This window comes from Engystomops pustulosus, chromosome 1, assembly GCF_040894005.1.
Source record: "Engystomops pustulosus chromosome 1, aEngPut4.maternal, whole genome shotgun sequence".
In the NCBI taxonomy this organism is placed as follows: Eukaryota; Metazoa; Chordata; class Amphibia; order Anura; family Leptodactylidae; genus Engystomops; species Engystomops pustulosus.
The window spans coordinates 74,885,291-74,910,809 of NC_092411.1; the positions used below are offsets into that span (position 1 = coordinate 74,885,291).

The window sequence follows — 25,519 nt, forward strand, 5'->3', positions numbered from 1 at the left end:
CATTGCATATACACAGTGATTCATCACCATCCTCCAGTGCCGCTCACTGGGGATATGTATTAATGTGTTGGTTTTTAGACCATTGCAGAGTAGAACTAGACTGCTGCGCCAGATTAAACATTGCGTTTAACATAACACTGACAAGTTGTACTCTGCACTTCCTATTAGTTCGTCTAGTTTTCTGCAACACAATATTGAATTGTCTGGTGAGCAGAATAAATTTTCTGGGCACTGGCTATATTCTACCAGGTTCCCTAGTTACTGAGGACATGTCTGGCAATTTTAAAGTTTATTCGGCTATAGGTGATTGTGCCTGTAAGTTTCCCAAGAGAATGAGAGTGAACAATTAAACTAAGGGAGCTGCTGTTGCATGTCACGGGATCACGCATTGGGTCTATGAATAACAAATTTGGGGGGAACATTAATGCGCCACAGACTCAACAATGCTAGTCTAGCTAAGCACTAGGTTCAGCATTGTGATGATGACTGTGATGCAGTATAAGACTGTCAGGTTGTACTTTTAAACCTGCTTTTAGCTGGTCTAAACTGTGTGCACCTTCCCTATTCTTCTGGTGCACAGACTATTTCCTTCCCAACAACTCCATGTTTTCCTGAGAACACACCCCTTTCTAGAAGCCCATTTTGATGAGTCGAAAAAGTGGGAAAATGGTCTAAAAGCTTTCATTAATGTGTTTCTGTGGTGCGAATCTGCCAGAAGTGTGGCATAGGGGATTAATAAGTTACCCCTATTGTGAGTGAGTGTAAATCTTCAGTGTACCTGGCTCAAATACCCAGCGCCGGAATTGATAACTACACCGGATCCGAGCTGGTGGTCATTTAAGCTATAGCCTACACCACTGTTTAGGTGCAAGTAAGATATTAACAAATTTTTAAGTGGGTAAAAGTCAGTAATTTCATGCTGTGTGCCCGACATTGTAACTTATTCAAGCCTTGGAATACAAAAATGGAGATGGATAGTGCAATTTACTATAACGCGCTCCACTATAAATCTGATGCAAGTTATAGGTGTAGCTTACGGTCATAAACTCTTAGTGATTGCAGGCATGTCACTCACTGGCTACCCCCCATCATTAAGCTTTAGACTACTGTACACATGGAGCATGTACATATACAACAGAGCCAGTATGGGAGGTTGTATTTTACATTCTGTAGATTTACTTTTAAGTTACAATCATTTTCTTTCTTTTAGAATCTCAAAGGCAAACGAGTTCAAGGATCATATGATTTCAGCCGCTAGTTACATCATCTCCCTCAAGGTGGAGCCGCCTCCGTACCTGTGTCCAAACCTAACTGGATCACCTCTTATTACAATTCGGCTGACGCATATACTGGTGAGTAAGACTCAAACTTCGAATGTAAAATGTGATGGCAGTATTGGATCAGTAATTATTGACATGCTGGGAATTGTAGTTTCACAACAGCTGCAGAGATAGAGGTTACAGCCTTTACTACCAGCCCTTATCTTGTATGTGTGCACGGGTTAAATAGCTGGAATTTCTCATTAAGGATTTAATAAGATTTTGGGAAGGGCTGTGAAATAACATTATGTTTATGTTGGGAGAGGTTCAGACTTGAAGTTTCAGTTTCGTACAATCCAACATCTACACTTCTACCCTGGTTATAGAAATTCCAGATTTCTTTGTTTATGATTTATGGTCATTGTTAATATAATCCCTGTGCTCTACAGAAAGCCAATAATCTCTTCATTCATTCTTCACCACCTAAATTTAGAACTCATTACAAAGAGTAAAAACAGATAAACATGAATATATTTTGAAATTGACGCGTACATCTCCTTTACAGTGCTCCAGAACCAAGTCATACAACAAATGCAGAATTAAGAGGGTTTTAATTGTGTGATTATAATTTACGTGAATTATTTTGGTAAAATTATTCAATAATTACTGATCTGACTGAACCATAAACTGTAACACCTAATTTATTATGGATTACATCCAATTGCAACTTAAAGGTTTCCTTCACAAGCACACTGGGGCTGATTCATCATGTCTTGCACGCTAAATGAAAAAGTATCAATTTCTGGTGCATGCCACTTTTTGGGCTTTTGTACCCCAGTCACCACTCTTACAAAATGTAGGATGAGCAGGATGGGGAACAAGGTGGACCTAGACCAGCCAGATGTACTATAACCTCCTCCAAAAACTGGCACAGGCTATAATGTAACTTCAAGTATGGTGCAACTGATGTATTGAAATTATTATAATGTCAGAACCTCCTAATAACTCTGGAGCTAGAGCCGTGAATTAAAAACATAGCACAAAGCACCGATCTGAATGTTCAAGGTACATGCTGGATTTGGGTAGTATAAATTTAGCAGCCGGTTGACTGAAATCCATCAAAAACTGCCTGAAGGCAGCCGATGCACGTAACAGAGTAAGTGGCAGTAGCATTGCCAAGGGGTAACCTCAGGAAATTTACATTGGCAGTATAATGGATAGGATTTATACAAATCCCATCCACATGCTGCGAATAAACCTGCAGCGTTAAATAATTTATACTGATGATTTAGAATCCACAGCTTGTCAATTACAGGATTACAGGTGCAGATTGTCATTTTGGGATCAAACCTTTGGTCTACCACCTCCACCAACGATTATAATCTGTTATCAGCATATTGTAGAGGAATGTACTATGATTTATAAAAAATTTCTTTATTATTTAAATACATTATGCTGTCTATGAGAAATTCCTGCTTTCTGTGTCTGAGGCAGTAAATATATCAGCATCCTTAGTACCCGCCCTGCTATTCCTGCCTGGAGCACTACCCTGTGATATAAGCAGGAGTTTATATCACAGTTTATGGTAATAGTACTTTGCTTTGGGTTAGATACCAGTGGTTCTGCTGTGGCTATACCACTGTTATAACACTACCTTTGTCCTGTGCCTAATTATTCCAACAAGAATCTGACATTACAGAGTAAAGACAAAGCACAATAGTTACCATTATTATTATTCATCATCAGTGCTAAAGATAGCCATAATTCAATCTAAGGCTACATTCACACAAACATATTCCTGAGGGCCGTAGCTGGGCAGACATGCCTTTGCCGCAATGGAGAGGAGGAGTGTTGACCCCTCTCCATTGTGATGCATGCCGTATGGTGCCGTAACACGGGGAAAAATAGGACATGTCCTATCTTTTCCCCGTGTACGGAGCAGTACGGTGACGCATGTATGCCGCACCGTATCGCTTCATGTGCCCATCGCCAGCGGCCTATGGGGACATTTGTATGACCACATCATTACATCTGTGGATACGTCCCCCTAAGTTCGTGTGAATGTAGCCTTATATTGCATAAACATTTCAAGTATTATGTTTACAATCTAAATATCAAGAAGCAGACCATAGAGAGGCAACCCAAAGTTAACACCCTGAAAACCAGCCAGAGTCCCCTCATCCAGTCTATGCAGTATTTGCTATCAATGTGACCGCAGCTGGGAACCTCTGCCATTTGATCAAATCAGATGGTGAAACCGGTTGTAAAGTTTTTTTGCTTCCTTTTTTATTAACCACATCAATCAAGAACCTGTCTACATGTATCTAGGAGCTCTCAGTCATTACTCACCTGTAATCAGGCTGGGAAGCAATAGGGAAGGTCTTGTGTGACAAAGGTGGACTGGTAAATCTGTGAGCCTGCCTTTGGAAAAGAACAAATTAAATGATATCATTAACAGAATCTTTATGAAGTCTTTTAATGGTATTTATGTTAGTTATGGACTTCGCGAGACACCTAATAAACAAGTCTCAGCAATGATTTATAACTCTAATTATAAGGAGATACACTGTTATTACCATGTTCGTTATATGATGGCTCCCCTACCAGAACTATAATCTGCATGAAGCACAGCTGTGGTACTGTCTCCCTATACTCATTGTATTAAATACTTTCAATTCCAGAATGGGAAACCTTGCCATAGTAACAGGCCAATAACATACAGTAAGGTCAGATTAACAATGGTAAAATACGATATACATACTCCATGTCCTGCATAGACCTTTCTGATTTAGAAGCATGATTTGGGTTGATCTTTGATCTATGATGCATTCAAACGATAAATAATTAATAAAGGAATATGCAAAGGAGTGGTTTTGCTCAGCTGCCTCTCAGTTAACTCATTGGGTACATACAGCCAGGTTTAAAGCCTCCTTCAGTTTGGGTTATTGATCCAATTTCCTTTGTGTGGATACTACCTGATCTGGACTTTAGTTACATGCTATCTCTTTTTTTCTCTCTTTACATATCTCATTCTGTACTGCTCTGCCATTTTGTTTAAAGGATTTTGATTATTCTCCGGTTTGCAATTATTTCAAAATACACTCACCCGGTTTTGACTTCATGCTATGGTTTTGTCTTCTCTTTTCCCTATCTATGACTAAGGTATGACTAAATTGTAAAGCCAAAACTCATACATCCAGCTATGAAGACTTCTCTCCACTATACTGTGGGTCTCAGTACTTGGGCTGCTGTTTTGTTGCTATTTTTGTAAATAACTGGTTTGGCTCTGCAGGAGATCATGGGTGCAGTTAATGCCATTCATTTACAGAGAAATGTGTCCTAAAAAGTGGCTGTGGAGCAAATTTTTTTAATTTTACACCCAGGAAAATAATTTTTTAAATCTAACTTTTTCTACTTTCTACTTTTCAGGTCTCTTCAATGAGACTTATTCCTCCTCCTAACTCGGAAAATTCTATTTCCCAAACTGATTTTATAATTAACATTAGTGGTTCAACTGAGTTTTAAAACTTGATGAAAGTATACATGGCTCCCTGCCAGCATACTGCATTGAGTCACTTGGGCATTGGAGTCACCGTGTCATCATCATTCTCTCCTCTCTGCTCTGTTACCTCTCTCACTTCTGCTCCCTCCTTCAGATGTGAGCTGAGATTTTCTTGGAGCATGGGATCAGCTAATGTCTGCATGAGGGAGGTGGAGTGAGTTGGGAAGGAGGTATAAGAGAACTAGCAAAGCAGAGAGAAGATAATGATGAAAATTGCAGTCATGTAACAGACACCCCTGTAACTCAGTGAGTCAGTTAGCATAAACATTTTAGTGTATGTGTACAGGTACAAGCCGCAAAATTCTCCAATACTGTATAGTGCTATATGAACACTTATGCTCTTTTCCTGGGCCATAGTAAGTTGCCCCTGTGCCCATCATGTCAGGTTAGCTCATCATTAAACGGCACAGAGGAGTCAGAACTTTTTGGTGAGGGTTAGTGTTTAGCAGAAGAGTCAGAACTTTTTGGAAAACCTGCCAAACTCTTACCTTCTAATTTGCATGCAGTATATTATAATGTTACCTTCGATTTTTCCAGATGATATAGATATGTATACTCTATAATCCTTATGACCTATGTTTCTCCTTATGACCAATCTTCTGGCAGATTCACTTTAAGGCAATCACCTTTGTTACATCTTTTCAGATGCCCAGATTTCATTTAGTAGAAACATCTTTGAAAGTAGAAATGTTATGCATAGATAAATAAAAATCACTTTCCTGTGATTCCGTTATTAAAAATGGAATTGGCTCATAAAGTTTACTATGCAACCATTTCAAGGATGTGTAATAGAGACAGATGCTTTATAAACCTAGAAATTAATGGCATTGAATGGTATTAGAATAAAGTATAGGAGAGGAATAACACATTCTTGTGACTGGCTGTCAGACATATTTCTAAACCTTGTTGATGTTTCCTAGGATTGGGAACTATATAAATGTTGCCATTTCAAAATGCCAGATGCACAGTGATCCAAATGGAAATGCCAACGTGTGACCTGAATTATAATAATATGATTACAAGCTGGTAAAGTAAGACAGGAGTCAGTCAAATCGTAAGATGCATACACAACCAGTTCCAGTTTATTTCAATTTAAGTTAAAGAACACCTACAATAGACTGAGACACAATGCAATCCAGTGAGTCATGGAAAAATATTCATTATTTATTCTTTTACAGCCCATGTCTCTCCCAAGTCATATTAAAGGCATTGACTTTCCATTGCAGAAATTTCTGCAATTTTGGCAACTTACTGGACAAGATTTTGCAGAATTTTCGGGAAGGAAATTCTGTAGCATTTTTGCCATGTATGGCCTTGGCTCTAAGTAAATTTCTAGCATGAAGAAAAGCAGTATATAAATTTATGGAGAGTCAAAGAACAACATGTAAGAATTCAGAATTTTTAATGCAATAATAGACCATTAAGAGTAAGAACCTACAAAGCTCAATCTGCCCTATGTAATTTAATTCCTGGGCCATAGAGCAGAAATCAGCCTTTACAATGCAATGTTTAAGCTCAACCCGTTGCAGTGGCAAAATCTTGGCTAAGAAAACATGAGTAACTGTTCTATATATACAAAACTTGTGGCATGGATGTAACAACAGGGGTAAATGTTGCAGTCATTCTGCTGTGTACGCTGTTAGCCTTAGCGCATCGTAGGCTTCAATGAAGCTTTGGTAGCTGATGTGATATGTGCCCATTGCTGGCAAAACAAATTTGTAGCTAACCTGTGTGAAAGCCAACTAGATTACCACCTGGATTAAAAACTTAACCCCTTACCAACGTTTGATTTTTTAGTATGTCTGATGCGAGTTTTTTAGTATGTCTGAGCCCATTCCATACAAGGTGGGTGTTTGCTGCATATTGATCCGAACGATCATAGGTGCTAACCCTTTGATTTCCACCAGCTCCCTGTGACGGAATTGGGGAGTAACTGTTCCACAAACATGCAAACCACACTTCTTTATTTATATAATCATTTATAAAAAGACTGTAATGGCCCAGTTATAGCTCGGGTATATAAAAAAAATAAACTGAGTACTCACCATTCCAACGCCCTGGGCAGCTTGAAATAGTGAGTACTTACTTTATTTTTTTATAGGCATGCTACACACTACAGGGGGCTAGCAGGCTATTTCCTAAATGGGCTGGCAGGCTATATACTACAGTGGGCTGGCAGGTTATATATTAAAGGGGAGATGGCTATGTACTACAAAGGGCAGTCAGAATATATACTACAGGGGGCAGACAGGCTATATACTACAGGGGGCTGGCAGACTAAACACTACAGGGGGCTGGCAGGCTATATATTAAAGGGGGGTGGCTATATACTTCAAGGGGCTGGCAGGCTACATACTAAAAGGGTATGGCAGGCTATACACTGCAGGGGACTGGCAGGCTATACACTACAGGGGGCTGGCAGGCTATATATTAAAGGGGGTTGGCTATATACTTCAAGGGGCTGGCAGGCTATACACTACAGGGGACTAGCAGGCTATACACTACAGGGAATCAGGTTCGCTATATAATATGGGGCTGCCAGGCTATAGACTACAGGAGGGGGGCGGGCTTGCTATATACTATGGGTCTGGTAGGCTATATACTACAGGGGGATGGCTATATACTCGGAGGTTGTGCCCAATGCATTTCTCACCTTCGGCTTATACTTGAGTCAATAGATTTTCCCAGTTTTTGGCAGTAAAATTAAGAGCCTCGCCTTATACTGGGTTGGTTTATGCATGGCAGTTATTTAGTCATGTTTCACTGATAACCACTATATCGTATTTGTCCTCTAAGTTTAAGAATTACAGTTGGTCCATCTTGTTTAGGAAATTTCTGTCATTAGGGTACATATACTTTATATGGTTTTTCCTGCCCCTATTCTTATTTGCCGATCCTACCCCAGGCCTCCTTCCTCCCACTTGTACCACAACTCTTTCCAGTTCCCTATCTACACGGTCTTGGAATGTACAAGTGTAGTTGCCCTCTCCCAGGTCTCTAGTGTAAACATTCCTCCACTTGTTTACCTCCCTAATCTTCTTCTGCCTCTCTGGGGTGGATACAGGCAGTATTTCAGAGAAACCTACCTTTGAGAACCTTGCCCTGAACTTATGAAGTAAGTCCCTGAAATCCTTTTAGAGGACCTTCCATCTAATGCTTACTTAGTCATTAGTTCTAATGTGGACCATGACCACTGGATCCTCACCAGCCTCTCACAGTAATGTCAACCCAATCTGCAGCATGCTGAACTCGACATAGATTGGTTTTCTCTTCCTGGCTTTTCTGATTTTTCACTGATGCCTTACTAAGTCTTACTGTGCTAGACTCCCAGGCCTGTCATTAAGCCTGATCTGTAAGAGATATCAATAATAATTCTGCCATACACTGCAGTATTGCATTATATGATAGATATGATCAGACCCCCAAGGGGTCTAAAAAAATGTGAAAAAATAAAAAAAAGTTTAAAAAAAATTAATAAAAAGCTAAAAGCTTAAATAACCCCTTTCCCTAGAACTGATATAAAAATAAGCAAAAAAATTCGTAGACAAGTTATGTATCCCCGTGTCCCAAAAGTCACGATATATCATAATATACAGTTATTCCCGACAGTAAACCCTGAAATGGAGTATAGCACCCAAATGTCCAACTGCTTTTGTGCCGTTTCTCAATCAATAACAATTTGAATATAAAGTGAACATAAGGTAGCACAGAAGCAAGATGGCATTAATTAAAATGTCCTCTCATCATGCGAAATATGAGACTGTACACAGTTCTGTAGCATGAAAAAGTTATTGGTGTAAGAACATGGCTAAATACAGTAATTTATTTGTACAAAGGGTTTTAATTTTTTTTTTAAATTTATTAAAACATATTAATACCTATAAAAATTTGGTATTTGGTATAATTATAAAAATTCAGCCAAACTCAAATTTTAATGCTTCTGCTCATCACTATTTATGTGTGTCGTCAAGGGATAAAATAATAAATGATATTTTATGAGTTATGTGAAATTATACCAAGTTTTTCCCCTATGATTATAATACAGGTATAAATAAACACTCTACAGTTATGTCCGCCTGCTTCCTTTCGGTAGTGTTTTGACATGGTGGTTTACTGTAAGTACAGCTGTCACCATTTTCTGAGGCTTAGAGGGATCAGTACAATAATATTGACATTGCCATCTCCATATGCCCTGTAATCTTACCTGAAATTAGGACTGCATGTTTATTTATCTACCTGTTTATATGCATTTCTGAGTAATTTTGTGCATACTGTCACAGAAGGTTGGTATACTGTATTCAAAAGAAGATCAAGAAGACAGCACATATCCTACATGTTACATATGGTGTATAAGTTTCAGATATAACCAGCACCAGTTTTCTAGCGCAAAAACGCCATGAAATATTTAAAATAATCCATGGTCTTCTTTATTTTCAAAACATGTAAAAACTATGATTTTTTTAAGTATTTTTTTGTTTTTATCATTAGGAGGTTAAAGGGATTGGCCACTTTCAGCAAATCATCGAAATTGTTTGTGTAATGAAAAGTTGTACAATTTTCCAATATACTTTCTGTATCAATTCCTCAGTTTTTTACATCTCTGCTTGTTGTCATTTAATAGGAAGCTTCTTTGTCTTCTTCCTGTGGACAAAACCATTCCATGGTCTTGTGTGGCATCACATGACCATGGAGCAGTTTATGTACACAGGAAGTAAATTATGAAGCTTCCTGATGAGATCTAGAAAACAGTGTGAAATTGATATGGGAAAACTGTATAATTTTTCATTACACAAACAATATCAATTATTTCCTGAAACTGGACTACCCCATCAAATGGTAATACACAAATATAATTACAGATTCACTTTTTCAGGTATATGATAGAATTTCTAGGAATACAGTGTAAAGATAGTGGGGTGTAGATAAACTGTGACATCATCTATTGCCTATGTCTGTCCATTGACATGTCACCTTCCATTGTAACCCTGTAAGTATTTTCTTTGATGTAAATGAGGTAAGTGTGAATTAGTAAGTGTCATTCCAGGGGCCCACCTTTTAGAATGGAGATAGCTCTGAAGCATTGCATAGGAGGTTGCTGCCTTACTGGGACCTAGAATAACAGATCGTAATCTGTGTGAGGTCTTGTTATTTATGCAAGACGTTGTACTTCCAAGTGCAGTATTTAATATTCCATGCAATGTTCTGGGGAGCTGAAAAAAATTCCAAATGTGACAAAAAATGCAGGTGCACCATGCCCCCAGGAGCTTCAAATTTTTGTCTTTCACTGTGCACTCCAAAGGTCATCTCCCCTTTACTTTTCAATATTTAGGTGTGGCAGCTTGGCCATTTTTATCTCTTAAAACAGTGGTGGCTAACCTATGGCCAGAGGTGGCACTCAGAGCCCTTTCTGTGGGCACTCAGGCCATCACCAGAGAGGACTCCAGGTATCTCCCTGCAGTCCCAGACAGCCCAGGACTTGCTGTGCACAGAACTATTTTATAGTGACAGTGCTAGCTGGGACTACTGGAGGAGTGGGAAGGTATGGACAGATCTGGATTATCATTGTAGCTTCTGCTCCGGCCTGACAATTCTTCCTGTTTATAGGACCCTGGAGAGAAGCTACAATGATCATCCAAATTTACTAATGTTTTAAGGTCCCTTGGCTGTCCCAGCACGTATGGCAGCTGGGGACTTTTTACTTGACTTTTTTGAAATTCAAGAATCTGGCATTGCATAGCATTGCCCTAGCAGTAGTTCTATATTTATGGCAGAAAAGTGAAGTGGTGGAAATTGTCCTGTGCAAATTTTTAGCAGGGAAAATAGCAAAAAAACCCATTAAACTTTTTTGAGGCTTTTTTATAAAAAAAAAGACCATCAAAACCAATGATAAATGTAATTAATGTAGAAATCTTGGTTCTGGTAATGTAACGGTTTAGTAATCTTGGTTCTGGTAACATATCTATGTAGTAATCTTGGTTTTGGTCATAGACATCTCTATCTAAGTAGTAAACACGTTTCTGGTCCCATAACTATGTAATGTTCTTGGCTCTGGTAACATATATATGTAGTAATCTTGGTACCAGTCCAGTATCTTGGTTCTGGTAACATATCTATGTAAAATGCTTTTAGGCACTAAACATTAGGTCATTAAAAAAAAAAACCTCTAGACCGTTGGATAGGACACAAACTCTTTACAGCGCATGGTCCATGATAATCTTATCATAAGTTTGTGCTGTGACGCAGTAATATAAGGTAGGAAATTAATGTACGTGGTGGTGGTGGGGGGATTAAAATTTTCCCAGTCAGGGCCCCCAAAATTCCTAGAGGTGGTTCTGTATCATTTTATTATCAGGCTTAGTTAATATTGCTGGATATAGAACTTTTATTAAATATACCGTAAATATTACAATTTAAAAATTCCTAAAAAATATATTCAACAGAAAGACTTGATTAAAAATTACATAATTTTCTGGTGACACATTCCCTTTAAGGCAGACGTCCCACATGCAGCTTTTGTGATACTGTTCTTCTCCTTGCACTTGTATCTACCCTGGTTTTTTTGCTTAAAAATCTAAATTAAAACTTTCACAGAAACCACAGCTATGATTCCGTTTGATGTGATGCCAGTTTTACACTGTATTCTATTGAGTACAGGCAGTCCCTGAGTTACGTACAAGATAGGTTCTGTAGGTTTGTTCTTAAAGAGAACCCGTCATGCAAAATAACCCCCCTAAACTAAATATATTTTCATAAACTGCCATTAGAAAGCATTGCCTCTATCCCTTCATTGTCCCTCTACATGCCTGTAAACCTAAGCAATGAGGTCCTAAAGCTGTATGCAAATGACCTGTGAAATGTCCAATGAAGCATTAGCATATTCAAGCTGTCCACTCTATTCATGAGTGGGAGGCACAGCCACACCCCCAGTGCATGACTGACAGCCTGTATAATGGTGTGAGGCTGTATACTGATGTGCTTCCTGGTGGCCACACCCCCTGCAGCCTGTGTGTGCATGTGTGTATGTATAGGAGAGATACAGCAGCTCCAGGCAGCCATGTTACAGCAGAACATGTCAGATTCATGTGTAGCTGGTGTCTCTGTCTCTCACCTGTGTATTAGGAGGATGCAGCATGTCAGCAGATGCAGCACACACCAGCAATGCTTTACTATACATTATACACAGACATGAGCAGGGGGAGGAGAGGGGAGGGGTAACAGGGGTGACATCGCTGCCTCTGACCATGTGACCAGCCTCATTTACATGATAAAAAATAGATGATTTTACAATGAATAATGTATGAAATAACTAGATAAAGGCTGGGATGGGATCCTTGTGAGCTGCTCCAACAGGTAGTAGTGACAGGACTAGTGGCAGAGACCTGATGACAGGTGTCCTTTAAGTTGAGTTTGTATGTAGCTTGCAACTGTATACTTTATCATTGTAACGCCAGTCAAAATTTTTTTTGGTCTCTGTGACAATTGGATTTTAAAAATGTTGGGTTGTCAAAAGAACCAGGATTAACAATAAAGCTTAATTGCAGACATCTTTGGTAACTGATATAACAATTTTTGAAAGGCAGATTAGCTATGTGACGGCGCAAGAGAAAAAAGGATAAAAGTCCAATATCCCACAAAAAGCAAAACTATGTACAAATACAAAAAAGTTTCTCTGCTTCAACATCTTTTCAATCACCATATAGTGTAGAACAGTCAATCAAAACAGTACATTTAAGGTTCCCAGTTCATTTACCTGAGTAGAGGCAAAATGCTACTGCGTATTTAGATCTTTGGTGTGGCGTTCATCCTACTGGAATAGCCCGTTGGTCTCACGGCTTGAGGTGTGTTGCGATGCAAGTGTTTGGTTTTCCGGCTCGGAAACCCCACTGCCCCACCACCAGTTCCGCTTGGCTCCACAGGGTACCAGTTCCACTCACCGACAAAGGCAAAAAGATTGCAATAGTGCAACAAGGTCTTTCAAACTTTTTCTTTAATAGGTATGTATACTCACAATAAATCAATAAAAGTTAAGCCTTAAAAAGGACAATAACCCATTCGGCATTGCCTGCCCGACTCGAGTTTTGCCTAAAACGTCTTCTTCCGGGGCTTGTCTTTATAGGTTCACATATCTCGTATACACCAAATTTTTTTAAAAAAAATACAATGAAATTATCTTAAAATATCATAAAGTGGCTTATTTAAAACCATCTAAAAATGTTACCGATAAAGCATTTCAATAAAAATACACACATATAAAAGACATATATAATACATATACAAAGGTTATATACATAGCGAAGAGCATCACCCATTGGGATAGTTTACTATTGCGATCTTTTTTCCTTTATCGGTGAGTGGAACTGGTACCCTGTGGAGCCAAGCGGAACTGGTGGTGGGGCAGTGGGGTCTCTGAGCCGGAAGACCGGACACTTGAACACAACTGTTTATAGTAGCCCAGGGCTAAAGTTAAGTAAATTACCAAAATCCAGAGGTCCTTTTGTAACTAGGGGTCATCTATAAGTCGGGTGTTCTTAAGTAGGGGTCCGCCTGTATTTAGAATCAGTAATTGTAAGCCAAAATCATATGTTTGTCTTACAGAGAAAAAGTATTATGAAAACATTTGTAAAGAATACATTTCTGATGTTAGCTACAAAATACTGACAACTTGATAATACTGCCATGTGAAAGTGGCCTAAGGCTGTGTTCAGACCTGATGTGAGGAGTGTATAAAATTGTTTATTCACTGCAGATTTCTCATTACTGGCTTGTAAGGAAGGACTGTGTGTCCTCTATTTGTTGCATTGAAATCTGAAATTTCTAACATAAACCATATGCATTGTATTTGGAAACATTAGATAACTATATTTCACAAACTTTTTGCTACCTGGCTGCAGTTATTACAAAATGGTCCAAACACTTTCTAAATCCAACTCGTACACACAATCCCTGAACTTGATTTTTGATCTTAGTCTTCCCCATGGACTCCTTTAAACCAAGTATAAAGATTTTAGCAAAGCCGGGAAGAAAATCTTTGGTTGTGATAGTTTGGTGCGCTGAATAACCCTATATACAAGGCATGTTACTTAAATGAAACACAATGTTCTCTTGTAATCATCAGGGAAAGATAGTTTTAGCACATCATCAACGAATGGTGAGACTGACATAATTTCTACATGGAATTAGATGGAGGTATAGTGAAATGAGAAGCAATTTTCTCATAAAGTACTCTTCTCATTTAGATGTAACCAAGCGTGAAAATTGCTTATATGATATGTTCATAAAGTACTTCAGATTATTTTATTACAAATGTTCATGGAGCTCACAGACATTTCACAATGGGGCATACTGTCAGCTTTTAAGTTGAAACTTAAAGTTTTATTGCTGAATTTAGACCATAATATGGGTTCTTGTACCTGACTACTCTATGGCAAGTCCCGCTTACCAGTCACAGGTGTTGTAGAGATGTGCCTAGTGCTAACGTCCTAGAATGCCATAGACATTCCCTGGCAAAGAAGATTAGTGCTGTAACATCTTCAGAAAGGTCCTGTGACTGATGGTTATTGCATTATAAATGCTAATAAGCCTTTATAGACTGAATGGTATTAAGTCTGAATGGTGTTTTAGATCCACATTCCCACCAGTCTGATAACTAGGTTATCCTAGTGCAACAACCCCCACTGGGCCTGGATGAAGCCAGGGACCTGTTGCAGCCTCCGGTTCACTATGGTTATGGTGCTTGGTATACGGGAGAGGGGGCCTTGTCCGGAGCCTGGAAAGAAAATGGAGGGAGAGGTTGATAGAAAATGTTTCTCCTTGGGGCAACTCTGATATGTAGATAGGGATCCCTGATGATTGAGGATGGGGAGCTTGTGATGGTAAACAGCTTAATCCCTGGAGCACTCGGAGGCTTGTTGGTGCAAAATAACTTACAGTTCTTTATTGGAACTTCAAAGAGCAGGCAACGACTTTAACATCCCCAGAACTTCAGCTGGAAGGAGCTAGTTGGAGAGCAGGCCCGCAGGAAGATGGTTGCTCGCAGCCTGAAAAATGGTTTCAGGCTCAGCTGGTGAAGATGGAACAGAGTCCGGATGGTCGATCTCTGTCCTCAGGCCTATTATAGAGCATACAATTGGACAATATAGTTAATCCATAACCTTGCAGGCAGAGGCTTAAAGCTGCAGTTACTAAGTTTACCATGTAATAGCCACTGGGTGAGCTGCACAGGCTCATCAGACAGCTCTGGACAAGGAAAGGGACATTTTTGCAACACCTATCAACCCTATGCGACGGCAGGGGTGTTGCACTAGCAGCTTAGGACAGTTGAACTATATATTTTCTTTACTTTTGTATGGACCTCGGTATATCAGTAGTGATATAATCTAAGGGGGTGATATAATCTGATGCTCAGCAGGTGTTTCTCTTTCTCTTTGCATTGTTAGCCTTTTATCAGACTACACCTCCCTTTATTTTGCTTGTAAAATACAGTTTGCTGGAAAGGAAGTGACCAGAAACATTTTATCTTTATGCATTTTACCTTTCCTCTTGGCTCCTAATATCTTGAGACTTTTCCTAAAAATACAAAAAATAAAAAACTGTGGAAAATGTTTGTTCTTTAATCATAATAACAATAATTTCCCAGAATCCCCTAGGATCAACAGCTACAAGGCAGTATGAATTGGCAAAGTCTCTGCAAACAGAGCTCTTTCTTGCCAACCTGAGTCAAAAGCCTCTCACTCAGCTAAACCAGTTTCCTACACTGTACATAGGAGTCACGACCACATCAAAACAGTGCTGTATATAGTTGGGTCTCTGTTTTGCTTCCGTATTCGGTCCACATCTACAAAAAAAAAGGGTTAAACATTGGTTAGAAAATATAACACCTGATTTCCCAGCCAAAAAGGTGCACCTGCCAGCAGTCAGTTTTTCTATTGCGGACACATAGACTTCTATAGCCTTTGTGGGGATTTGGCCCAGTAGAGACCGTGGTAGCGGGGTGCTGGGATGCAGTTCAAGACAGGGACACCAGGGTACAGTCCATACAGGTCTCGCCTGCGTTTATTGCAGCAAAATAAAACCAGCCTTTACATTCAGGTATTTGAATAAACAAAAGAAAACCTACCCGTCAGGGTGCTAACTATACACAATAGTCCACTAGCTCACACTAAACAAAAGATCATGTGGCTGCTCCAGACCCACAGGTCAGAGCTGTGTCCTCTCAGCCTCCTTCCACAGAGAGACAACCCACTCAACTCTGCTGAGTCATTTTATCCAGGCTAATTAGGCTGTTCCCATCACCTGTGTCCAAGGTGCTGGACAAACCCACCTCAGCACTAAGGCCTTGCATAGAAGCAAAACCTAGGGGAAACATACCGCCCATCCACAGTTAACCCCTTCAGTGTCTCACATACCCTCCCCCTCTGTTTGACCCTGTGGGGACGAACACTTTTGGCCATCAGACAGTGGGTACGGGATAGGGCATCGGCATTCCCATGCAGCTTTCCTGCTCGATGTTCCACCGTGAATTTCAAATTCTGGAGCATTAGGAACCACCTTGTGACCCTGGCGTTCCTCTCCTTGGCCTGACTCATCCAGGTTAGGGGAGAGTGATCGGTCACCAGTGTAAACTGCCGCCCTACCAAATAATACCTCAGGGATTCCAGAGCCCATTTGATCGCCAAGCACTCCCTCTCAACTATACTATAGTTCTTTTCAGGAGGTGTGAGCTTGCGGCTCAGGAATGTTACAGGATGTTCCTCACCCTCCACTACTTGGGACAGGACAGCCCCCAAGCCCACGTCAGAAGCGTCAGTCTGCACAATAAAGGTCTTGGTGAAGTTAGGGGTGATCAGTATCGGTCCCTCACACAAAACCGTCTTAAGTCGCTGAAACGCCCCCTCAGCCTCTTCACTCCACTTTACCATCACCGCCCTGCTACCCTTAGTCAGGTCAGTCAGAGGTGCCGCTATTGTCGCAAAATCGGGGATAAATCGGCGATAATAGCCCACTATGCCCAGAAAAGCCCTCACTTGCTTCTTGCTCAAAGGTCGTGGCCACTGCTGGATCGCCTCTACTTTATTTACTTGGGGTTTGATGACCCCTCGCCCAATACGGTACCCCAGGTAACGGGCCTCTTCCAGACCCAGTGCACACTTTTGGGGGTTCGCTGTCAGCCCTGCTGCCCTCAGGGAGTCTACCACTGCTTGTACTTTGGCTAGATGACTCTCCCAGTCGATACTATAGACTATAATGTCATCTAAGTAGGCCGAGGCATAACTCCGGTGAGGTTTTAGCACGAGATCCATTAACCTCTGGAATGTGGCGGGAGCCCCATGTAGCCCAAAGGGGAGTACCACGTACTGAAAAAGCCCATCAGGGGTAACAAAAGCGGTCTTCTCTTTAGCCCTGTCAGTCAGGGGTACCTGCCAATACCCTTTCGTCAGGTCAAGGGTGGAGAAGAACCTAGCCTGTCCAAGTCGTTCTATCAACTCGTCAACCCTGGGCATGGGATAGGAATCAAATTTGGACACCTCGTTCAACTTCCTAAAATCATTGCAGAACCGTAGGGAACCATCAGGTTTGGGAATCAACACAATAGGACTCGACCAGTCACTTTTAGACTCCTCGATAACCCCCAGGTCTAACATCTGCCTGACTTCTTCGGATATGGCAAGCCGGCGCGCTTCAGGGACCCGGTAAGGTTTTTGGTGTACCCGGATGTGGGGTTCGGTTATGATGTCATGCTTGATGACTGAAGTACGTCCCGGTAACTTAGAGAACACATCCATATTTCGGAGCACAAACTCCTTCGCTTCCTGAATCTGGGCCCTGGAGAGGGACTCCGAGATCCGTACTTCAGGCACCTTGGCATCGGGTACACCTACCTCCGGTGTCCCCTTCTTGGAGACAGATGCCTTCTCTACTCCCATGGCCATCAGGGACTCTCTTTCCCTCCATGGCTTTAGGAGGTTCACGTGGTATATCTGTTCGGGTTTCCTCCTCCCCGGCTGAGATACCCTGTAGGTTACCTTCCCCACTCTCTCCATGACCTCATATGGTCCTTGCCATTTGGCCAAGAACTTGCTTTCCACGGTGGGCACCAGAACTAGCACTCTGTCGCCTGGGTTAAAGGTCCTGAGTCTGGCTGACCTATTGTAGACCCTAGACTGGGCCTCTTGTGCCCTTGTCATGTGCTCCTTTACAAGGGGCATTACCGCCGCTATGCGGTCCTGCATAAGGGAGACGTGTTCTATCACACTACGGTGGGGGGTCCTCTCCTGTTCCCAGGTCTCCTTGGCTACATCCAAAAGCCCACGTGGGGAACGGCCATATAACAGCTCAAAGGGTGAGAAACCCGTGGAGGACTGGGGAACTTCCCGTATGGCAAAAATCAAATAGGGCAACAAACAATCCCAGTCCTTCCCATCTTTGCTGACCACCCTCTTAAGCATCCCCTTCAAGGTCTTATTAAACCTCTCGACCAGGCCATCTGTCTGAGGATGATACACAGAGGTGCGGAGCTGTTTTACCTGTAGTAACTTGCACATCTCCTTCATTACCCTAGACATGAATGGGGTACCCTGGTCAGTCAAGATTTCCTTGGGGAGGCCTGTGCGTGAGAACACCTGGAACAGCTCCCTAGCAATATTTTTGGAGGAGGTGTTCCTTAATGGAATCGCCTCGGGATACCGCGTAGCGTAGTCCAGGATAACTAGGATATATTGGTGCCCCCTGGAGGATTTGACTATGGGGCCAACCAGATCCATTGCAATCCGTTCAAAGGGCACTTCTATGATCGGTAGCGGGACCAAAGGACTCCTGAAGTGGGAGACCGGGGCAGTAAGTTGACACTCAGGGCAGGAGCTACAATACCGGTTTACCTCCTCCCATACCCCGGGCCAGAAAAATCGCTGCAGGATCCTCTCTCGGGTCTTCTCAGCACCTAAGTGCCCTCCCAGCACATGTTTGTGTGCCAACTCTAGCACCAGCCTACGGTGAGATTGGGGTACTACAAGTTGCTCAACCTCCTCACCCCGTATCTGGTCGACCCTGTACAACAGTTCCCCAATAATCACCATTCGGGGGTATATTTTATCAGCCCCTGGTATTTGGAGTACCCCATTTATCACCTTGACATTCTCCCGTGCTTTAACCAAGGTAGGGTCCTGTAGCTGTGCAGCCCCAAAATTGTCACGGGAAATCTCAAGGTCCAGCATGTCGGCCACCTCCTCGTGGCCCTCGACCTCACCAGCTAGGACCTCTAGGGGAGAGAATTTATCACATGGGGTCACCCCTACTGCTGGTGTGTGTACATCGGCCTCAAAGGGTTCAGGGGCCAAGGCCGGACATACCTGATGTCCATTATCTGCAACAGCACCTGAGGTGGGTCTTCGTCTCCAGAGGTCCCAAAACACCGGTAAGTCTCTGCCGATAATAGCCTCATGAAAAAGGGTCCCCACCACCCCCACTTCATGGGTAACAGTACCACAAGGGGTATGTAGGTTGATGACAGCAGTGGGATATTCGCGAGTGTCCCCATGTATACACAACACTCCCACTCTCCGCCCACTGTATAGTCCAGGATCAACCAAAGTTCCCCGCACCAGGGTGACCAGACTCCCTGAGTCTAGCAAGGCTTCCACTGTGTGACCACCGATTGTGACCATGCATACTTGGGGTTCTGCATCCGTGACTGACTCTGCCGCCAGAACTGGCCGGGCAAACAGTGACACTCGCCGGGTCTGGTTGCAGTCCATTGGCTCCACTGACAGTGGACAGTTGGCAGCAATATGGCCCATTTCATGGCACCGCCAGCACTGGATACGGCCATGACCTCTGTCACGAGCCTCACTGGGTTTCGGGGTATCCACGCCCCCCAATGAACCCCCTCCCAACCTGACATGTCTCCCCTTTTCCGCAGTAGCAGTCTTACCAGCTGGTTTGGTGCCCCTGTCACTGCTTCGTGTAGGAGAGGTAAGTAGAAGGTCCTCCGTAGCCCGATACCTCTCTACAAGGGACACAAGCTCCTCAGCTTTTGTGGGACCGGCCTGTCCAACCCACCGCTGGAGCCGAGAGGGCAGAGAACGGGTGAACTTGTCGAGGACCACTCTCTCTACCATCTGTGCTGGGGTGCAGTCCTCTGGTTGTAGCCACTTCCGGACCAGATGGATCAGGTCATGCATTTGGGAGCGTGGGGGTAATTTTTCTGAGTAAGCCCACTGGTGGACCCGGCTGGAGCGAACTTGAACGGTGACCCCAAGACGAGCCAGAATCTCCGCCTTTAGCTGGGGGTACTTACGGGCCTCCGTTTCACTCAGGTCGTAGTAAGCCTTCTGCGACTCGCCGGTCAGGAACGGTGCCAGGACATCTGCCCACTGCTCAGCCGGTAACTCCTCTCGCTCAGCTACTCGCTCGAACACAGTGAGATACGCCTCCACGTCGTCGGTCGTCGCCATTTTTTGTAAGGCCTTTTGTACTGCAGCCCGTGCGGAATGCTGGACAACTGGGTACCCTTGCAGACCAGTATGGGACCCCTCAGTAGTCGTCGCTTGCGGTGCTGTCATCATGCCAGAAATCTTCTCCATCATCAGCTGGAACATGGCTCGGGATTCTTCCTGCTGCTGGCGGGACCTCTCCTCCTGCAGCTGGAACATGGCTTGCTGCTGACGGGACCTCTCCTCCTGCTGCTGGAGCATGGCTTGCTGCAGCTGCCGATTAGCCTGGGACTCTTCCTGCTGCTGCTGCCGATTAGCTCTGGCCTCCTCTTGCAGGTATTTAATAAAGTCCTCCATCTTGGCTGTATCCTGCAATTTGCCTGATGCTTTCAGCCAGGCCATGCACTGTTGCAGGATGTATCAAGCCTTCCAGGTGTATGTCTTTTGAACTGCCCGCAATCCGAAGCACCATACGTGGGGATTTGGCCCAGTAGAGACCGTGGTAGCGGGGTGCTGGGATGCAGTTCAAGACAGGGACACCAGGGTACAGTCCATACAGGTCTCGCCTGCGTTTATTGCAGCAAAATAAAACCAGCCTTTACATTCAGGTATTTGAATAAACAAAAGAAAACCTACCCGTCAGGGTGCTAACTATACACAATAGTCCACTAGCTCACACTAAACAAAAGATCATGTGGCTGCTCCAGACCCACAGGTCAGAGCTGTGTCCTCTCAGCCTCCTTCCACAGAGAGACAACCCACTCAACTCTGCTGAGTCATTTTATCCAGGCTAATTAGGCTGTTCCCATCACCTGTGTCCAAGGTGCTGGACAAACCCACCTCAGCAGTAAGGCCTTGCATAGAAGCAAAACCTAGGGGAAACATACCGCCCATCCACAGTTAACCCCTTCAGTGTCTCACACCTTCCATAATCTCATCAGTGAAAAACAACCAACAGGTTTCAAATTTTTTTCACATGGACAACGGATCCTTGAAAAAAAAAACAAATGTGAAAACACCCATTGAAAACAATAGCTCAGGAAGGCATCCATGAAAATAACTGAACCATGGATGTGAAAAACAATACCAGTGTGAAAGAGCTGATAGCTGTAGAAATATCAATCAACTGAAGTAATTGGAACCTTACATTTGTAATCTTAAAGCATGACTAAACTATCATCAAAATATTATAAATCTATAGTGCAGATGATAATGGTAAACTTTGCATTGTACTTCTTTAAAGAAATGTTTTCCTTTGTCCACCTTTTTCCCTGCATTTCTTTTTTGTAAATCAGCTTTCTCACTTGATAGGCAAGACTACTTGCCTATCCCCGACCTCGAGACTGCCTAGCGTTTCTGTACCTAGAATTAGGCTGCCACTGCGGACAATTCGCACTTGTGGAACAACCTGGAGGCACCACGCCGCAGCAAGACCATCCTGCTTTGCGGCGGGCTCTGGTGAAGACCGGGTGCCACTTAGATTCTGGTCCCAGGTGTTGGCTTGTGTCATCGTCCACGGTGGTCCAGGTAGTTCACTACCTAAAAGCCAGACAACGGACTTCAGAAGTCTTTCAGATATGCTGCTCACTACAGGAGAAAGAAGCAGAAAAATAGCACAGAGAAGCAACTTGACTTAATCAAGTATATTAAAAAATGTACCATTATCACCTGCATTATTAATTTTAAAAAATTGCTTTAAAGGTTAATTACACTATAACCTGTTATTCAAAATTATTTAAACATGCTTGATACAGAATAAAATACTACATTAGTTGATCATCAACAGTAAGTGGCTATTTGGCTGTGGGGAATCAATTTTGTTTGCCGTAAGTTTTTCTCAGAGATGTTCTGTATACAGATGGTTGTCTCACTGTATAACACTGTCTTGTCTCACTGTAAAACACTGTCTTATTTGATTAATTGTAGCATTAGTCCATTCCCACAGGCAACAATATGTTGTAGAATCTTCATCTGTCAAGAGGAATTAGTACAACTGCAAGTATGTACTCTATTCCATTGTATCTCACATGATTTAAAGACCATGTTTTAGAGACTACTTAGCAAAATGGTATGGTATAGAGCTCCAGAAATTGGCACCAAATGAATTAAGAACTGAGAAAGGGAATACAAAAAATCCTCCGACTGCCTGTAAAATAGTTCGACTGGGATTAAAAGGGAAGCCTTTCTGAGCAGGACACGTAATAAGTTAAAGCTTTTAAGTGATTTAGCACTAATAGCAACTGCGCTAATGCCAATATTATCATAAAATGGGCTCATTCCTGTTTGAGAGAATGAGAAAAGCAGAGACTTTAAATTCAGAGGGAGAGTTAGATATTCCATTATTACTTTTATTATTATTATGATTTGATTTTGGTATATGAATTATTTTGCCTTCTGTGAAATCAGCAACAAAAAACCTAATAGTGTACCTAGACAATACACCCAAACAGGACTTCAATGTTTTTTGTGTGAACAGCATAGTTTAAGATATTTGTAAATTACCATTCAATTTTCAACTTCAACTTCAATTTTATTTTGTCTAAAAAGATTTCAATTGGAACATTATTCCCTCCCACCAATGCTCTGCAGCCTGAGAGGCCCCGGCCAATGCTCTGCAGCCTGAGAGGCTCCGGCCAGTGCTCTACAGCCTGAGAGGCTCCGGCCAATGCTCTGCAGCCTGAGAGGCTCCGGCCAATGCTCTGCAGCCTGAGAGGCTCAGGCAAATGCTCTGCAGCCTGAGAGGCTCCGGCCAATGCTCTACAGCCTGAGAGGCTCCGGCCAATGCTCTGCAGCCTGAGAGGCTCCGGCCAATGCTCTGCAGCCTGAGAGGCTCCAGCCAATGCTCTGCAGCCTGAGAGGCTCCGGCCAATGCTCTGCAGCCTGAGAGGCTCCGGCCAATGCTCTGCAGCCTGAGAGGCTCCAGCGAATGCTCTGCAGCCTGAGAGGCTCCGGCCAATGCTCTGCAGCCTGAGAGGCTCCAGCCAATGCTCTGCAGCCTGAGAGGCTCCGGCCATTGCTCTGCAGCCTGAGAGGCTCTGGGTAAAGCTCTGCAGCCTGAGAGGCTCCAGCCTTTTAGTAGATTCGGAAGTGATCTCCGCCAGGTCACACCACTTTAAACCAGGTGTGAAATGATGATGATTTCAACCAGAAAATCAGCATAGACTTTATTGAATATGCCTGGCCTGAGCGTTCATGCTCCTTTCATGTCAGACTGGTGTGTGGGGCAGAAAAGGGGTTAATTATATGCCTTGTCCATCATCTTTTTCTGACCTACATTCTTCTTTTGCTGATCTTGCTTGATCATGGACGTCTTTAGGAATCCTATAATTGACAGTTTAACCCCAACCCCATTCATATGTGTAAGTTCTTCTAAGGAAGCTCTTATTGTTTGCCTTGGAATGTTTTACTGTCACTGCTAGAATTTAGATGCTTGAGATTCTGGTTCAATGCACTCCTTAAATAAAAAGGAAATGATTTAAAGTACAGAGGAGTTTTAATTATACCCTACATGGTTTTATTCCTTTAGCAAAGCAATCCCTAGACTTTGAAGGTAATAAAGCTCTAGAAGTCACTGCAGCCTAACATTGTTTCTGTATGCAAAAATAGGACATACCACCAATATAATTACTCTTATTTTGTCAGTACAGTTTTACTTTACATGTATAATTTTCACCAGAAAGATCATAGGGGACTCGTTATATTTAAAGCTTTGAGTATGGGTCTTTTTTTTGTGCATTGGGATTTCCATATGTTTCTCTATATTACATGATATATTGCCAGAAAAAAAAAATCATGTTACAACGTAAAAATATCACCAAAATTGTTTATTAAAGCATTAGGATGCTTGCTATGCATTGCTTTGCTATGAAAAAAGAATTGCAGGAAAAAGTGTGTGTAAAGGACTTACACATTGCATGGGTAGCCCTGCTGTCACTTTAATTATATAGCAATAGAAGATCATATTAAGTAAACATGTTAGGTACACCAATAAAAATTTAAATGGAAAGAGACCAAAAGATTATAGAGTCCTCAAAATGGTATCCATGAAAATTGTCCCTGTACACCAAATCTGAAAAAGTTACTGATGTCAAAACCGGCGATACAGAGAAAACATTTTTTCATAACTTTCACTGCATTAGTAATTTTTTCCCAGCTTCTCAGTACATTGGATGGTACATTAAATGGCGTTATTAAAATGGGCAATTTGTTATGCTTAAAAACAAGCCCTCATTCGTCTCTGTATAGTGAAAAATAAAAAAAGTAATAGCTTTTGGAATGGGGGGGGGGTACAGGTAACAAATAGAAAAGCAAGAACTGAAAAGTCACAAGATCTTTAAGGGTTAACATAATGCCAGATCCATGATTATAGCTGCTATAGAAACAAAGATATGGGCGTCTCAAGTAACGTCCCACCTTCCATTCTTGCAGCCTGATTCATATTAGGCAAAAAAAATTATTGTTTTCAGCTCATTTTTATGTGACTTTGAGGTGATTTTTAAAAAATGGGGAGTTTTATATTTTTTTTTAATAGAAATGGATCTAGTAAGTAATAGCTGTAATCACATGACAGCCGAGAGGGACCATTCTTTACCGGAGAGGAAGGTGTGTATCGTCAGCCGCTCTATGAGTCATAGCCTTATGCTAACACCACAGACTTTCTGCACCTCATTAACGATACACACGTGTTCCTCCAGTGTATGGAGGTGCTATTTTTTGGATGAGATTGGCTGAACCAACTAGCACTTTTCACATTAAACTCTGCAGCTTCTTTTCTGGTTAGAAGTCTAGACATTCCCGTGATGTGAATTATTTCCATACTTATTCTACTAAAATCGAAGAGACATGCAAAATCCATATGAGGCATATGTGGGAAGGCAAACTAGTTGGATACATCAACCAAAATTAAAACATAACTTTTATTTATGTTAGGTAAAATGGTAGACTGAACTGTGAGTGCAGACACACCATGTTTCTAAAGTTACTTTGTTGCCTATTAGTGATTGTGTAGATAGATGATCTTTGTTACATTTCACTTTGGTTCATATGGACTGATAGTACAACAGCGTAAACAGAACCATACAAGTGTCGGAAACAAAGTATAGGGAATAAAATTTCACAGTGGGGAATGCGATCACGTCCCCACTGGGTGATAGAGCAGTCTGGTTGCCAGTTTCTAAAGTCTATCACCCATTGGGGACGTGATCGCATTCCCCACTGTGAAATTTTATTACCTATACTTTGTTTCCGACACTTGTATGGTTCTGTTTACG

General features: G+C 42.1%; 1 protein-coding gene across 2 annotated transcripts in view; it reads left to right on the forward strand.

Annotated features, from left to right (window-relative positions):
• ADGRD1 (adhesion G protein-coupled receptor D1) overlaps window positions 1-25,519 on the forward strand; it is a 430,427-nt gene that overhangs the window by 101,416 nt on the left and 303,492 nt on the right. For both annotated transcript variants that reach the window (XM_072144407.1, XM_072144408.1), the window contains one exon: window positions 1,211-1,352. In XM_072144407.1, coding sequence (XP_072000508.1) covers window positions 1,211-1,352 — 142 coding nt within the window. The remainder of the gene's footprint in view (window positions 1-1,210; window positions 1,353-25,519) is intronic.